Here is an 18,467-nt window from a genome sequence, read left to right on the forward strand (position 1 = left end):
TTAATAGTTGTGTAATATTCCATTGTATGGAATTACCTAATTGATTAGACTAATCTGTTTCAGTGTTTTGCTATTCATTTTAAAATGCATCATTAATTTGACAAGTTTTGATTGAGTGCCTAATAGGTACCAGGCACTGGGCTAGGCTTTGGGGATGTAATGTTGAACCTGTCAGGTATGTTGTCCGCCTTCGTAGGAGTGTGTAGCCTAATTGGGAGTTAGACAAATAAACAATGATTTGAAGGCATTTAAGAATTCTGCAGTGCCTCAGGGTCATTTGTTCAGCATATAAATTGAATAAAAATTGTTACTTTAATAATAGTGCATGAGAAATTAGCTTTTAAGTGACCTAAAGTCCCTGTCAGTATGTTCTCATTTGGGAAGAATTTATCCATTGCCAAAACAGATCATTTTCATCAGCAATTTAAGATAAAAAGAAAATAATGATTTAGTAATTACAGTTTCTAAAATATCTATATACTCATACATTTGTTTCCAGCAAGCTGACTTTTCATTCCTCCTGTTCCTTCTCTAGTTATTATTTACTGAGTACCTACAATATTCTAACCATTTAGGTTTCTAATGTATTTTACTATGAGTCACATGCACTTCTTAGAGATGGTTCCAGAATTTTAATCTGGTATACCTTAAGTATCTGTTGCTTTCTTAATAAACATTGATTCTTCTAATGTTTGCTGAAAATCACTCAAAAGACTAAAAACTCTGGAAGTCCTTTAAATATAAATCTAAATTTTGGTAGTATCAAACTGAGAAGGATTAAATACAGTAGTTCTTTTCTTTGTCACATTAGGACAATTAAGAGAGTAATTCTTGGTAGTGAATGAATTCATCTATGTCTTAGGCACTTCCCTAGGACAATTGTATTCTTATGAGGGAAAAACAAATCATAGGTTTTTTTTTTTAGTGTATGTGCTGCCGAAGCGAACACCATAGGTTTTTTTTTTAAAGAGTACCTAATCAATGTTCTTTGTGAAATATAATCCTTAAAACAAAAGCTCTTGGAGCATTACACAGAAATACTGACATAATTCCTGCATGTCTCAGGCTGTAGATGCGAGCACTTTAAAAATGCTATTTCCATTCTTAAAGTTTTTGTAAGTGCTGTGAAATCTCATTTATATATGAATGTTTTTCTCCCTAGCTTTGTTGACTGGGAATATAAGCTGCTGGTCATTCTGTGCTGTCAGTTTGTTCTTTATATGGTGGCACTTTGATTACTTTTTTTTTCTTAAAACAGATCTTGGTTATGGTAGGTGTTGTTTGATATAATTAAAAACATTTTTCCCAGGGGCGCCTGGGTGGCTCAGTTGGTTGGGCGTCCAACTCTTGATTTTGGCTCAGGTTATGATATCAGGATCACGAGATTGAACTCCAAGTGGGACTCTGCACTGCGCATGGAGCCTACGTATGGTTCTCTCTCCCTCTCCTTATGCTCCCAGTCCCCCATGTGTGCTCTCTCTTTCTTTCTAAAACAAACCAACCATTTTTTCTGACTTACATGGTAGGCTTAGCTATTTGATAGGAAGCTAGGTAAATAATATTTTGAGACTATTTCACTATTCAGCCCACACTCAAGTTTCTTTCCAGTACACACATAGCCACGCACACGCACACAAACACACACACACATATCACTTCTTGAACACTGTCTCAGCTCTAAGCTTGAGGCTAGGTGTACAGAAATATACACAAAGATGAAAAAGATGTGCTCACTGCTCTTAAGTAGCTCACACATTTAGTGGTAAGAGAAACGTGTAAATTAGTAATTACATACTATATAATAAGTACAATAAAAGTAGATTAAGGAGAACTAGTGTAGTCCCAATTTGTTCTGTATTTCTTATTTTTCCTATTTTTATATAAAAATATTTGGGAGGGGCGCCTGGGTGGCTCAGTCGTTAAGTGTCTGCCTTCGGCTCAGGTCATGATCGCAGGGTCCTGGGATCGAGCCCCACATCGGGCTCCCTGCTTGGCGGGAAGCCTGCTTCTCCCTCTCCCACTCCCCACTGCTTGTGTTCCCTCTCTCACTGTGTCTCTCTCTGTCAAATTAATAAAATCTTTTAAAATATATATATATATATTTGGGAAATAATCTCTTACCTGTTTAATTCTGAGGCTCCTGATTGAAGTGGGAGCTACAGTAGGTTCCCCAGAAGGAGGAAGGCTAGAGTGAAGCCTAGAGTGAACAAAGTGCCACACTTCATTCAGTGCTTGCAATGTGCAGTATTATTTTTGCCATAAAAGTATTAGTTAATTCATTCAACTTAGGTATCTACAGGGACTGGGAGAAAATTATGCCAATAATGAAAAAGTGTAAAAGATGGGTTTCTGTATATGGGGAAAAAGGAAATTACTATAAAAGACTCTTTAATAACCCTTTTAAAAACAATTTAGTCACAGCCACTTGCCTTCTTGGAAGAAGATATTCGGGAAGTTTTAAAAGAAGAAACTGGAACAGATATATTCCTCAAAGAGGAAGATGAACCTGCTTACAAAAGCTGCAAACAGGAGGTAATCTTTTAGTATTATTTTTAATAAAAGTCTTTATTTTAAAAATAAAAGTGACTTTACCGTAATGTTTCTATTGTAAATTATTCATTCTAGCATACAGCTTCCGTAAAGAAAGTCAGAAAATCACTAGTCTTAGATAATTGGGAAAAAGAAGAACCAGGTACTCAACTATTGACTGAAGACATTTCAGACATGCAGGTTGGTAAAGAATTTTTTTGTTGTTGTTAAGATGGTTGCTTTAAGTCCTGCTGGTTCTTGTTTCTTACTCATTGTGTGGTTAGTTCATTAGAGATTCATAGAGAGTTTCCTTTAGTATTTATTTTGCTTACTTCAGAAAGAAACTATTAACTGTAGAGAATATTTACTTCCTTGCTTTTTATATTTGTTTTGTTTTGAGAGGAGTTCGCTCTCTTATGTATGATGTCAAAAAATGGTAGTTCTCAAAACTTTAAATTTCAATATTTATCTTTGGTTAATTTCTGAAATATTTAATTTTACTACATTACTAGAAATTTCCTTGGAGCCAAAAGCTTTCTTGGAGGGAAATGAACAGGGCTTCCACCACCACTTACTCAGTAGTCCCTCTATTTGTCTCCATTTTTGAATTAGTTATTTTCCTCTTTCTTTTTTCTCTCTTAGTCAGAAAATATATTTACAACATCTTTATTAATGATACCATTATTGGAAATACATGACAATAGGTGCAACTTGACTCCTGAAAAACAAGATATTATAAATTCAACCAACAAAACATATACACTTAATAAAAAGAAACCAAACCCTAACACTTCTAAAGTTGTCACATTGGAAAAGAACCTTCAGGTATGAATTTATAAGTTTCTTTTAGTGATTTTTGTTGTTGTTTATTCAGTTATCACTTTGGACTTACTAATCACAAATTATACCTTTTCTTTTTAGATTCAAAACTGACTATAACAGTAACTAAACATTCATCATTATTTTGTCACTCAAACTAGATTTGGGTTTTTGAGAGACTCATTCATCAGGGCACATATAAATTAAACAATTAAAGTTGTAGCCAGAGTCTCTTCTGGTGATTTCTTAAGCACAATTTCATTTTTAAACTAAAGATATCTAAGTCTCCTTCTGGCATCTCTTCTGTAACAAATATGTGTAGCCCTAATTGCTATCTTGAAAGGGTAAGTGGTTGGAAGCAGTTTCAGCTTGATTTTGTTGGTATGATTGTTTCCAGTGAACTTTTTGGCTCAGAAGTTGTAAAACAAAATTCTTTTTTCTGTTGCTGTGCAGCCATTATGTCGCAGTAAATGAAGGCTGGAAAATTTTTTACTCCATTATCTTAAGAATTCAACCCAGCTAGTTTGAGAGTTCATTGAGGAAGAAGTTCTCTTCTTTATACCACAGTGACTGCAGCACTAGCATTCCTGACATTTAAGCAGTCCTTGAAAACATCTTTAGCAATCAGATGTGGCCACCTCATCTCTGTCTTTAGCTGCTGCCCTTCAAAGAGCCATGTAGCACATTCTCTTAGTCCATTTTAAATGGTTTGATTTCCCAGTGTTCAACACAGAACTTTTCAGGAAAATATATTACATAGCAGGTCATACCTGTAATGTAGTAATCTTTATAATAAAGGAAGAAAACCAATGAAGCAAACACAAACTTGACCTTGTATTATGGATATATTTCCTAATTTGCAAAACATAAAGCATTCTCGGCTCATTTTTTGACATTACATCCTCTCTTTAAATCTTTTGCAAAATTTTGAAGCAATAAAGACTGACATTTCTTTCTGTGTTAAGACTGATTTGAATTGGGGGGGTTGTGGGTAGAAAACTTTTCAACTGCCTCCACAGGTCTATGAACAATGTAGATAGTTAAAAAAGATGGACTTTTTAAAAATAAAAATTATTTAATTAAAATAAGAAATAAAGAAAAAGATGGACTTAAAAAAATTGACCATAAATATTTCGGTATGTATTTTTAAAACATTGTTTAATAAAAAGAATCACAGTGCCATTATCAAAACATGTTTACAGTGATTATCATTAAATATCCAATCGGTTGAAATAATTGACTTTTAAAAGCGTAATCAGTTGTAAAGTGGAGTGGATAGTTATTTTAGTAATCTTCACATCACAATGTTTCCTTCATAGTCAAATTGTGAATGGGAAACAGTGGTTTATGGGAAGACGGAAGACCAACTTATCATGACTGAACAAGCAAGAAGATATTTGAGCACTTACACAGCTACCAGCAGCACTTCAAGAGCTCTCATACTGTAATTGTTATTAAAATGGATGAAATGCCCCACTCTTACTGTATTCTATACTAAATTAGGTTGCAATGAAATTTTTGTCAATTAATTGTTTTTAAAGTTTTAATACAGCCCTAAAACGGTTTGCATCTTTTTTCATATTGGACGGGCAGGAAGCCCAGTCACTTAAGTAAAGGGTTGGTAATTTCATAGTTAATTTTTTTAAGAGATGAGATTTTAAAAAATTGTTTTTAAAAGAACAAGATGGGAAAACCATATTAGAATGTTATGGATATCCTAAAAGTAAGTTTTCACGTATTTTCTCCAGAAGATGTATGTTGCTACTCTCTTGATGCTGCAGTTTTGTTACAGATAGGTTTAGGAGTATGTATGGTTTCTGTAATTAGTCTATGTATGGGAAGCACACATGGTTTTATGAAGTACTTTGGCCTACTTAGGCTACCATTTACAAAGAAATACAGTGGGAAGAAATTGAAAAGAAGGAGAGAAAGTTGCACTACTAATTTTTGGTATTTTTCAAAAACAATAAAATTAACTACAGTGTTAAATGTATTTATTTGAGCATAGTACTAAAAACAAGAAGCATTGAAAAAGGTTTTTTTCCTTATTAGTAAAGAGTCAGTATTTTCTTCATAAATCTCAGAAGAGCTGAGAGTTTTGTTGAATGTATTGTACAGTATGTAGGAGCAAGAAGACTTTGTAAATTGGAAAGAAGTCTTTTTATAATTTATTTTCATTTTTAAAGCTTAAATGTAGATATTTATACCTATACAGGGTGTCTAGAAGCCAGTGTTGTTTCCTGTTATTTACAGCTAACATAAAGAACAATTTTGATGTTTAAGTATGAAATATGAAACAGTAGTAAGTTATGGCTGCAAAGAATACAGTAGCTATACTGTATGTCACATCTACCTAAATATTGCACTATGCCCTTTAAATCATGTTGGTTATAAAGTAGTTCTAAAAATGTACTAAATAATAATTTAATATTTTCTTTTTAAATTATATGGGGGGGTCATATAAATTAATCTGGTGATTTGTATATGTGTTTGAAATTTTTGCATTTTGTTTAAACAAATAATATGGTACTTTGGTCCCTAAAAACAGTCTGCACTTAGAAGTTTATTATATTTACTCAGTGTTTCAGAAGTAGAGAACATTATCTTTTATTTATAAAAATATTTTGTCCTTTTATAAATGTTTTGTGTTTCTCTACAGGTTACAACAGTTGCTTCAGTTGCCTGTTTTAGGTGTTTGCACTTATTTTATTTCTTTTTGAAAGAATGTCTTTATTTGCTTTTGTGTAGAGATTTTATGTACTTTCTTTTGAGACATATAATGGTGTGCTGTCAACTTAAACACTGACAGGCAAATAGAATTGTACACTGTAGTTGTAATTATTTATAATTGACACACTCTCTCCCTCTCCACTCCTGAAGTATGCTGCTATAGAAAATAGCAGAATCGGCTTGCTGCTATGAGAGACGGAAAGAGCCACCACCACTTGCACTGTGTGAAAAGGTAAAAAGCAAATGATGGCAAGTTCTCAAGTTAACTTAATGGAATCAACCATTACCAGGCAAATTCTTGCAAATGCCAAAATACTATGCCTTAAAACAAAGACAGCTTAAGATTTTCTGATGTTTTTATGTTAGTAGAAATGGTCATACTAAGTATTTTAACGCCTAGCTCTTGAACAGTAGACCTAAAAGGGTTTTAAGCTATTTAAATCCACTTGCTCATTTTTGCATATTATATGTAGTGAGAAGTGAAGAAAATGTATGGTACCAAGATTATGCCTCGTTGATAACAAATAGATGAACCAATTTGAATCATCTTAGCGTGTTTGTTAAGTCTGTTGATTGCTTCCTAATTAGTGAACTTCTCACAGAAATATCACTTTATAAAACCAATGATTGTAGCAAAATCATACTGGATCATTTCAATTTCAGTTACTTTGAACTAATAGCACATAATGGTTTTTGTTTGTTTGTTTGTTTGTTTTAATGTAGCCCATAGCCCTTAGCTGGTTTGGATGTACATAGTTTCCAGTCACCAAAGTATATCTTGGAAGAGCTATATTTTTTTAAAGCATAATTTTTCTTGAGCATTAAATTATCCCAAGTGTAATATATTGCAGATAAGCCTGGGCTTATTGGACATAGTACATATTTGGGTTGGTATTGGTTGAATCCTTTAGTTAACTGCTTTGTTGCTTTTTGCAAGAAGATTTTTAATTTTAAACATGTCAGGCATCTTAAGTCACCTTTATACTGTTGTGTTCATTTGAATTTCTTTCAGTATGTTATAAAAATGCCAGACATACATGTAGCAGCCATACTTGCATGGAAACTGACTACACATATATAATACTGCATTTTGTTGTAAGGTTTTCACATTAATACAGCAATTACCCTGACAAATAAATTGAGTCTTTTGATGTATGGAAAGACTTTCCATTGTTAAGAGAATCTTGCATACAATGTTGACTATTAACATCCATAATAAAGCATCTGTGTACAAGCTGAACTGGCATTCCTCATTTCATTTTGGTTTTGTGTTTTATGGTATTGATTGAACCCTTAAGGACTTAACCCAACATTCTGTTTTAGACTTCTTTTTCTCCTTTAGTACTACCTATACAGGTGATTTTATCTGTTTACAAAACTTGACCTCATTATCAAGAAGTGGAAATACTTACACAGTCTCTTTCAGAGCCATATTTTCAACTGCTTTTAGATATTTCCATATGACTTTTCTGCTAACACCTTAAATGCAACATGTTCTCTTTTTCCCAACTTGGACCTCCCCTTCCTTTTTTTCTCTCTCTTAGTGGTGTTGCCTTCCCTTTTATCACCCATTGAGAAACCTCCTGCCTCCCTCACGTCTCCACATTGAAATCCGTTGTAAATTCTCTGCCTAGGGGTGCCTGGGTGGCTCAGTAGTTTCATCGTCCTGTTCTTGATCTCGGCTCAGGTCATGATCTCAGGGTCATGAGATTGAGCCCCATGTTGGGCTCCACGCTCAGCACAGAGTCTGCTCGAGATTCTCGCTCTGCCCCTCCCTGCTCTCTCTCTAAAAGTAAATAAATAAAATCTTTAAAAAAAATTCTCAGCCTGCCTAAGGCCATTGCTCTAATTCTATTCCTTCATCTCTTACATGGATTGTTGCACTGATTACTCTGATTTCCATTCTATAGAAATATGAAGAAATTGTGCCAGTGACATCAGGGTGTCACCTGCAAGGCCAAATGGTCACCCAGTCAGGTCTGTGCAGTATTATATTGCCTCTGAATTCGTCACCATCTGGATTTTACCTTTCTAGGCTTAGAAATCTGATGGATTAACCCACCAAAAATGAGTTTACCCTTCAGTAGAATGCTTATCTCAAATGTGCAAGACTGACACATGACACTAAAATGCCAATCTATTAATTTACAGTGTAAAATACAACTGCTAAGAGGATAAACATAGGGGCGCCTGGGTGGCTCAGTCGTTAAGCGTCTGCCTTTGGCTCAGGTCATGATCCCAGGGTCCTGGGATTGAGCCCCGCATCAGGCTCCCTGCTCCGCGGGAAGCCTGCTTCTCCCTTTCCCACTCCCCCTGCTTGTGTTCCCTCTCTCACTGTGTCTCTCTCTGTCAAATAAATAAAATCTTTAAAAAAAAAAAAAAAAAAGGATAAGTATAAAATAATGTGAAAGCATAAAATAATAAAAATAAAAATAAAAAATAATTCTCCTTCACTTCCTAATGTAGACCTGGTGACTTGGATCTTCCAAGAACATGTATGTGCATGCTTCTATCTCCATGCCTGTATTTGTAAATGTTTTCTCTGCATGATTGTTTTGCTTTATCTCCTTAGCCTATTAAAATTTTACTCATCCTTGATGGCACAGATCTGTGAATCATTTCCTGATTATCCTAGTGCTTCCATAAAACTTTCCCACTAGACTGTTTTGAAGAGTGGGGATTGCTATTTATAGCTCCTTGTCTAGCATGGTGCTTAGCAAATCTCAGTAAGTGTTCAAAGAATTTTTAAAAATTAGTCATGACTATCAGGGAATAATAGCCATACTTTACACAACAGATTGATTAAAAATAGCTTTGGCTTCTTAGTTATCTATATGAAACTAGTTTTACTTTATAGTCAATAAACTATTATTTTGTTAAAATCTTTCAGCTCATTTATATAACCATGTAATTTCTTGCTTGGTTTATGTACCTATAGAGTGGTAGACTTGCCAGCCAATCAGACCTTTAATTATAATGTAAAACAGTTGGTAGTTTTTGAAGAAATACATCCCACTCTGAGAAGTGAAAATTTATTTTTAATTAAGTAGTGGAGGGTAAAAAAGTGAAATTCCATCAGAACATTAGACTTTCCCCTTCCCTGTTTTTTTTTTTTAATAAATGGATATGGTCAAGAATATGTGAAATATTATCAGTAGAAAACCAAGATAAAGTGTACCAGGAAAAAAATTACTCATGGCGGACAAATGTGTGTCAAGAGAATGTTTCTGAAAACTTTTTAGTGTGTTGGCATTAGTATGTTAAGAGCTGTTGCATTTGAGCAAACTCAGTATTAAAAGCAGTGTACTACACTGCCCTTATTTCTGAAGGTCTCGGATCTGATGTGCTTATTCAAGTTCCAAGTACAGAATGTGCTAGCTTTGAGTGGATTTTCCTGGCCAGCACAGGGAAAGAGGGAGGGAGATTGACTTTGCTGTGATTTTACTACTGTAATTTTACTAACCATACCTCAAAAGATTGGATCAAATTCTGACACAATTTCCTAAGCCCTAATACAGTTAGCACTTATTTATTCATTCAACTAGCAACTAATACTTAACCAAGTGCTTACAGTACCTGGTGCTAGGTACTGGGGATACTTGTGGTAAACAGGACATGACCCTTCCCTTAAGGAAGCTGATATTCTAGAAGGGGTATGAATAAGTATGTGACAGAAATGGCATCTATTTTCCTTAGGCCGAAAAATGAGATGGATCAAGTAAGCAGGTTTCCTCGTATTTGTAGATGCTCATTTGAGAATTTGGTCACTGCCTAGAGAGTGCGGATTTCTTTTCCGCATATACTATGGAGAACTGTTTGGGCTAGCACCACCCAGGGATCTTGCACCACCCAGAAGTTCACAGCCTGCAAGTCTGAGCACAGTGTAACAGCTGGAGCCATGTGCCAGTCACAAGCATGTTATTTAATCCTCCTGACAACTCTCTCAGGTAAACATTGGTATAATCCACTTTTGTGGATGTGGAAACAGACTTAGGTTAAGAGACTTGTCAAAACACACAGTACAATGCTGAGCTGGGATTCATTTAATCATCTGAGATTTGGATTGATTTTTTAAATTTTATTTTATTATGTTATGTTAGTCACCATACTGGATTGATTCTTTAAAATTATGCGTAAGGCACCGAAGAGTACAGAGTGTACGATTTCATTTCTATAAAAGTACAAAAACAGGCACAAATAGTGTATGCTGTTAGAAGGTAGTGGTTACCCTGGGTGGAAGGGTTGTTGAAAGGAACCCTGAGGAAGGGGGCTTCTGGGTGCTACCATGCTCCATTTCTTGCCGTGGGTGCTAATTTTATGGATGTGTTTAAGTTCGTATAAATCCAAGCTCTACTATTAAGTGCACTCTTCTGTATGTATGTACATTATGCTTCAATAACAAATTTTTTAAATTAAGCTTAGGTTGGATAGTAGAGGGAAATAAAAGTGCTCTGCCACAGCAAAATGTAACAAATGTACCTTGCAGGGTTCAATTCATATGCTTACAAGAGTCTACAGGAATTATGCACTCAGTTATGAGCTTCTCACTATTCTTCTCTAGCATATGTTGAACCCATTTCTTCTGGTAAAGTAAATTTATACAAGATTTCTATGTGAAGTAAGTGAATTATTTCCTTGGGTGGTATATGCCAAACATACCAAGTTTTATTTGTAAGAGCTTACTCCACTCCATTGCACGAACTCTTTACTCAAGCCAAACTAAACAGTCACAGTTCCCCATAAATACTCCACAATTACATTTCTCAACCTCTGCTCAGCCTCTTGCTTTCACTCCCACCCCACTGGAACATCCACATTCATCAAGTAACCAAATATTCGTCTATCTTATGTGGTCCACTAGGTACTTTGCACCTTATCAACTGCATTTCTTTGTAGCATAATGTGTTACTGTCTTTTCAGTGTTGGTGTTCTCTTGACCAACATTCACTTAATTCACTCAGCTGATTAACCCACATTCCTCATTCCCAAGTTCCCAAGTTCCCTGTCACCCAGGGCTAGTAGGCTGGTAGACCTTCTTTAGTTAACTGAACACTTTTTGCTCAACAATGAATGCAAATAATGATAGATGAGAGAGCTTCTACATTTTTTTAAGTTTAATATATTTTACCCAGTATGTCCAAAAATATTATTTTAATATTTAATATACATTATTATTAAGGTATTTTATATTCTTTCCACCCCTCCCCCCCACCACATTCTCAGTCTTTGAAATCCAAAGTGCATTTTACACTTGCAGCACATCTCAATTCAGACCAGCCACATTTGAAGGGCTCAGTAGCCACATGTGGCAAGTGGCTAGCGTACTGGGCAACGCAGTTTTAAATCACTAGGAATTCACAGAGAAAATGTTCTGTAATGAGAAGAAACACTACCTATTTCAGGCCACAGACCAACTTAGTAAATTACAGTCGCTGGAATCCTTCTCCACCTCCCTTTTTCCCTGGGTGTTTTGGAGTTCATTAATTTAATCCCAATTCCTCTCCTTGCTGACCTTGGGACCCTGCCTGTCACAAGCTTCAGTTTCTTCATTAGTAAGATGGAGGTCTGCTGCCTTCTTAACCTCCATATTACTGTCTCATTTTAAAAAAAAAAAGATTTTATTTATTTATTTAATAGAGAGAGGGAGAGAGCACAAGCGGGGGGAGTGGCAGAGGGAGAAGGAGAAGCAGGCTCCCTGCTGAGCAAGGAGCCCAACGCGGGACTCAATCCCAGGACTCTGGGATCATGATCTGAGCTGAAGGTAGACACTTAACCAACTGAGCCACCCAGGTGCCCCTATATTACTGTCTCCTTAAGTGGATTGTAAGTTCCCTAAGGGAATGTGTCCAGCGTTTAGCACACCACCTGGAACTATGCAAAACACAAAGGATATAATAGCAAAACCAAGCAGCCCTGCTAGTGTGCTTAAATTCTGAGAGGGCAGGTGGAACTCCAAATGCTATGAAGGAGAGAAATATGGTCCCATGAGAGGTTATGACAAAGGAAACTGATCTGTTTTCCTCAGGAGGAAGTTATGTGTGAAAGGAGACATGGCAGACGGAGCGGCAATGAGGTAGCTAGGTGAGGAGAGTAAGGCCCTGTGGAGGCAACAGGCATTCCAAATTCAAAGACCCCGAAGCCAGAGTGAAGTGGTGAGACTGGTGGAGGAGGACAGTGCAAACAAGGCTCCTGAAGAGGCAGGCAAGCCCTAGTAGGCCATGTCTCCCCTGGGAAACAGTCTGATGGAGATGAGCATGCAGGATGTGGGCTAGGGAGTGCTCTTGTAGTCAACACCTGAGGAAGGGAAGGGAGCAGGACTGGGGAGAGGGAGAAGTTGACTACAGTGCCGTCTCGATGAAGACCTTGGCCAACTCCTTGGGGAGCTCTGAGTTTCAGGTGGCCCTTCAAGATGTCCCAAGTCAGGTGAGGAGACCACACCAGGACGTAGGCCGCACCAGGAGAGAGGCCTGCCCTTGGGTGAGTACTCTCCTCAGAGAGGAATTCATGGACTTCAGTTTCTTTTGTGGAGTGAGAGGCAAGGTCATCTGCTGAGGAAGACAGGAGGAACTGATGGTGTGGGAGGCACTGTCAGAGATCTGAGGAGAGTAAAGAATTTTTAAGTGATTGTTGAGGAAAACAGGGAAGGAATTTGATCAGGGAAACACAGTAGAACTGCCAAGCAGCCTTGAGGACTCATTTTGGCAAGCATGAGTTCAGTCCCTCTGCTAGGTCCATCATGATGCTTTGGTGTTAATTAAGCCCCACTTGTCCCCTCAGCTGGGGAGCGTGACCACAGGCAGAGGCCCTGCACCGATCCTTAGTGATACCCATCTGCCTCACCCTTGGTATCCACTGCTGGGCTGGTTGACCCAGGGCCTCAGCAGAAGAAGCAGACACCTTTTCCATTTGCCAAACGGACACAGCGAAAGGACTGAGGAGCAAGGGAGTGTGGAATGTTATCAAGAGAGGAGGTTCATGGAATAAGGCAGGATACCCTCAACTGGAGGCCACTTTGCCTCTTCTGAATTTCCATTGCACTTTATCTGTCTCCCATTTGTAGCTGTCATTACTTCTGTCCTTCGTTAGAGCTTTTTGTGTATGCCTTGGCTCCTCTTTGAGATTTGTGGCTCTCTGAAGAGCTCCAGCTCCCAGTGGGCTCTCAACAAATATATTCTAAATGTTCCGGAAAGTCGTCTTCTGGTTTTTGGCTCACCTACATTGACTTGATTTATAGCTTAGCCAAGAGTTTGTTAGTGGTGGAGGAAGGAAGCCTGGATCCATGCCTTAGGTTCCTCATTCATTCATTCACTCAGCCAGTATTGATCATGGCCTACCATAAACTAGTAAGGATAAACCAGATCTGGTTCTAATCATGGGATTTAATGTTTAGTGGTATAGGGAAGGAAAAATTCTTCCTCTACCTTTCAAGGTCTTCCAGCTGGACTAAGAATTAAATTTGCATGAGAAGGATTAACAGAAAAAAACCCAAAGTTTTATTATGTGTGCAGAGAGGCCCGATAATGAAATCTGACACCTAAAGAAATTATCAAGGCAGGCAGTTTTTATACATTTTAGACAAAGAGACAATAAATCTGTGAGGAAATGACAGGATAAAGAAAACAGGCATTTGGGAGCTTTAATTAGTAGGGAATTTTTTTTTTTTTAATTTGTATAGACATTTAATTATTTTTTTAAATTTTATTTTATCATGTTAGTCACCATACATTAGTTTTTGATGTGGTGTTCCATGATTCATTGTTTGCGTATAACACCCAGTGCTCCATGCAACATGTGTCCTCCTTAATACCCATCACTGGAATTGGTAGGGAATTCTAAGCAGAATTAAAGCTGAGGTAGTTGATTAGAAAAAAATAACAAGATTTGTTTCCATAGTTTCCTCGGCTTTTAAAGTCCCTATCTCTGATGATAAAGATGTATTTTTGCTTTTTAGTACAGGGAGGGTATTTTTTCATATGAAAGATTTGTTTCCTGCTTTTAGGGGGACAGAGGAGGGGCTGAGTGTCCTTGCATCAGCTTTTTCTTATGTAACTTTTATTTAAAATAATCAAGATGTCAAAGGGGCACATTTTGTGGTGTCCTGCCCCTGGCCCCTGCAGTGGGGAAAGAGACACACTAAACAAATAACCACCCTAATGAATATATAACTACAAACCATGATAGGCATTCTGAAGGAAAGGAATACAGTGTTTTATGGAGGTCTATAACAAAGGGCTCCAGCTAGTTGGGTGTTTGGGCAGGGAAGGTTTTCCTCAGGAAATGATGCTTGAGTAGAATCCTCAGCTGCAGAAGGGGTCAAGAGGAAGAGAGAGAAAATAAAAGAATACAAACAGAACGAGGCTAAAATTATTTATTGGTTGGCATTGGCTATCCAGGCTCTCACAACCTTTCATCAGGGCAGGCTTTCTCGGCTTCTACTGCATCTGCTGAAACAATGCATTCCAAGATCAGAGGCCACAGCTGCAGGGGGTGAGGATGCATGTCTGGACTTGCTCTGTGTCTTTCAAGGTTTCAAGAGGACACAAAAACTATGGCACCTCTTTGGGGCGTGTTGGAAGGAATGCCAACTCTTAGGACAAACCCTTTGATCTCCTGGTTCTCAATTACCAACTGTAGCTACTTCTGGCAGAATCTTCCTTTACAAATGTGTATAATCTGTTAATATAACTGTGTTGACTCTAGAAAAATCAAACCCAACATATACGATTAGGGCCTTATCAGTTATTGTAATTAGCAGATATTGTGCTTAATATGAAGTCCTACAGGACTCTGGAGTTTATTGAAATAGTATTTTTTTTAAAAAAACTTGAAATGACTTAAAGGTGTATCAAGGAAGTTACTGGGAAAATTCTTTAAAAACAATGCAATAATAAATAAAGAATCTACTGGATTTTTGTTAGGTAGTCTTTTAACTTTGAGGTTGGTTGATTGGTTTCTTATCATCCAGTTAGCTCTTGCCCATGATTTTGTCATTTCTGCTCAAGGACTATCAACTCATCCTATTCAAGTCACTGTGCTCAATTATTTTGGATCATAGAAGTTTGAAAGAGAAAGATCTTAGATATCTCTATGAAAAATGAAATTACTATACTACACTCTGCTCTATTAGTTTCCTATTGCTGCTCTAACAAATTACCACCATTTAGTGGCTTAAAACAACACATCTTTATTATCTTAAGTCTGGAAGTCAGAAATTTGACGTCAGTTTCATTAGACTAAAATCAAGATGTGAGAAGGCCTTCATTCCTTCTGGAGGCTTTGGGGGAGAATCCATTTCCTTGCATGATCCCGCTCCTAGAGGCTGCCTATGTTCCATGTCTCATGGCCTCTTCCTCCACCTTGAAAGCCAGGAACAGTTGGTGGTGTCTTCCGCATGACACATCCCTCTGACATTCTTCTTTCTAGTCAAATCTCCCTCTGTCTCCTTTGTGATTACACTCGGCCCACGTGGAAAATCCACGCTAATCTCCCCATGGCAAGATCCTTAATTTAATCACACCTGCCAACTCCTTTTTAGCATGTTAGGTAACATGCTTAGGAGTTTTGGGAATTCACACATTGATATTTTTGGAGGTCATTTTTCAGCCTCCCATATTAGGCTATCATTGCAGTGTTTGGCAGAGGTTTGTCCATGGGCAAATTTTGATTAATGGGCTCAACATAATATGCTCAGAAATTGTAGTCAATGAAAAGAAGCTGTCCAGAAAGCCCCTTATAAGGTGGACTTTATCTTAAATACTCCTTTTATCCGCCCTATTACATTATTTTAGTTTCGTTCTCATTTTTCACAAACTTTTTTTTAAGCATGGAAGAGGGTTTCTCTACCATTCATTCATTTATCCAATAAATAGACATCCATGTATGTGTATGTGGGAAGCATTCTCCCCAGGCATGGGGTCGGGCACACTCTTATTAGGAATCATCATCCATCAAACTACACTGATGTTAACAGAAAAAAAAGCCAAAACAGCTCAGCCTAATGTTTGAAGAATATAGGAGCCAAAATTCAAGATATAGAGAAGAAACCTGTGTTGAAGCTTTGGGAAGAGCAGTAGTAGGAATTAGTACAAATTTCTCATGCCTTTGGGCTAGAGTGTAAATAGGTGGGCCAAGTATCTTGAGAGCAGTGGAAGCATGAAGTTTACCATAGAATCACAAGTTGATAAAGCAGATATACTTTTCCCCATTTTTATAAATTTAAAGTTTGAGGTCAATTCTAGCTCTTAAAGAATGCACAATTACTAGACATTTACTTTCAGTATTTAAGGAAATTTCCTTATAAGTATTCAATTGTCTTCAAGCGTGTATATATATATATATGTATATATTAAGTAGGCTTCACACTCAGCATGGAGCCTAATGTGAGGCTTGAACTCACCACCCCAGGATTAAGACCTAAACTGAGATCAAGAGTCAGATGCTTAACTGACTGAGCCATCGGGCACCCTCTCCAAGTATATTTTAAGCATATACTCTTTTTTAAATATGAAAGAGAATTTTAGTAAAAGAAATCTTGTGAAGTAACAGCTAGACCTCACGACCTGCCCTTTAGAATTCGTTAACTGCAGGCACTTGCATGGCTCAATCGGTTAAGCGGTTAAGCGTCTGCCTTTGGCTCAGGTCATGATCCCAGAATCCCTGAGTCCTGAAATCAAGTCCTGTTTCCCCATCCCCCACTTACCCCCCCACCTCAGGGCTCCCTGCTCAGTGGGGAGTCTGCTTCTCTGTCCCTCCCCTGGCTCGTGTTCTCTCTCTCTCAAATCAATAAATAAAATCTTCAGAAAAAAATAAAATTAGTTAACTGGTAACTTGTTTCCTCTCTCTGGTACTCAGAGGTGGTATGCAGCCCATTTTCCTGCTCCTTTGTCCCAGATCTGCTTGTGAGGTGGTAACAAGCCTCCTTTTTAGGTTTGTTTCTCGGGCCCACCTCGCAGTTCTTCCTGCTCATCCCTTCTTCCATTATTGTGTGAGAGAAGGTAGCTGAACTGGGGTTGGAGTAGCTGTAATTGTAGAAGCATTCCTTTCACAAAGGTGGGACTACAACCCAAGGTTAGTTTTTTTTTTTTTTAAGATTTTATTTATTTATCTGACAGAGAGAATGAGAGAGAGAGCATGGGAGAGGGGAGGGTCAGAGGGAGAAGGAGACCCTCCGGCTGAGCAGGGAGCCCAATGCGGGACTCCATTCTGGGACTCCAGGATCATGACCTGAGCTGAAGGCAGTCGCTTAACCAACAGAGCCACCCAGGCGCCCCCCAAGGTTAGTTGTTTAAAATGGAATGAGACACTTGGCATCTCTTGCCTCTTGGGGTATTAGCACCTTTCCCCAGGTTGTGTATTATTTCACAGGTACCTAATTAGTCCCTGTTTGCCAAAGCCTGTAGGATTATCGGGTAAAAAGCAGCCATATGAAAATGGTCCTTAGAGGGATCTATGTTGTAAACTGTGGAATAAATGACTTAGGGACAACTTTCAGAGTTTTTGGAGCATTTTGGGAAGTTGCCCCAGCCAAGGGGACCTTTCCTGGTGAGGAAGCAATAACAGGAAATAGTTAATTGAAACCTTTATGGGTTACTTACAAGATAAAAAGAATTGTGGCAGAGTCCCTGTGGTTTGAAGGAAAGCGCGTTTGTGTTGTCTACACTGGATTTCTCTGTAGTGATTTGTAAAAGCCAGATCGCGGAGGGCGGTGAGTCCCTCGGATGAATACAGGCCACCAGAGAGGCCAGCCCTGAGCAGTGTGCACCGCCAATGGGGCGTGAAACAGACACATCTCCAGGCTTTTGTTCCATAAGTAGACCAGCTTGGGCAGGAAATTCATCTGAGGCTGCTCCAAATTGGAAATTACAAAATTATGAATGGCCCGTCTGCTCACAGGCCAGAGCCGTTGAATCTTTTGAGTCCTCTTTTTGTAATTGCTTCAGTACATCCAAAAACAACAAAAAACAAACAAACAAAACAAACAAAAAACAAATGACACAAACCCCAAAAAGCAAAACCCCAAATCAGATTTTATTAGGCATTGTTTTCAGAAGAAATAATTAAGGAGAAGGCCTGGAAAAAGAGTTGCTTTACTTAATTCCTATTTTGAGCTATAAATTGCTAGAGAAGGGTTTGTAAAGAACTAACAAAATCTGTAAGTCTAAAAATCCATTAAAACTGACACAAGAAAGGGAGAGATTGTTGAAAAATGACAAAAATCTAACTGGAAGGGAAGTAGTCTCTCTAAGGAGGGGGAGCAGTGTTTGGTGTCCCATAAGCAGCCTCCACCTCCGGATCATTGGCATTAGGGGGGTGATAACCAGCCTGTGTGGTGCGGCTGGGGTTCCAGCACTGATTTCTGCATTATTTCATTTAGTTCTCATAGCAACCTC

General features: G+C 37.9%; 1 protein-coding gene across 2 annotated transcripts in view; it reads left to right on the forward strand.

Moving 5' to 3' along the window:
• MYBL1 (MYB proto-oncogene like 1) overlaps positions 1-7,318 on the forward strand; it is a 38,058-nt gene extending 30,740 nt beyond the window's left edge. The window contains exons 13-16 of one of the 2 annotated variants that reach the window (XM_036123511.2): positions 2,416-2,532; positions 2,626-2,730; positions 3,172-3,354; positions 4,668-7,318. In XM_036123511.2, the coding sequence (XP_035979404.2) occupies positions 2,416-2,532; positions 2,626-2,730; positions 3,172-3,354; positions 4,668-4,796 (534 nt within the window). In that variant the 3' untranslated portion in view covers positions 4,797-7,318. The remainder of the gene's footprint in view (positions 1-2,415; positions 2,533-2,625; positions 2,731-3,171; positions 3,355-4,667) is intronic. The other variant, XM_078072328.1, reaches the window with a different exon arrangement.
• The last annotated feature ends 11,149 nt before the right edge of the window (positions 7,319-18,467 follow it).

Source organism: Halichoerus grypus, chromosome 5 (assembly GCF_964656455.1).
Source record: "Halichoerus grypus chromosome 5, mHalGry1.hap1.1, whole genome shotgun sequence".
NCBI classification, from domain to species: domain Eukaryota; kingdom Metazoa; phylum Chordata; class Mammalia; order Carnivora; family Phocidae; genus Halichoerus; species Halichoerus grypus.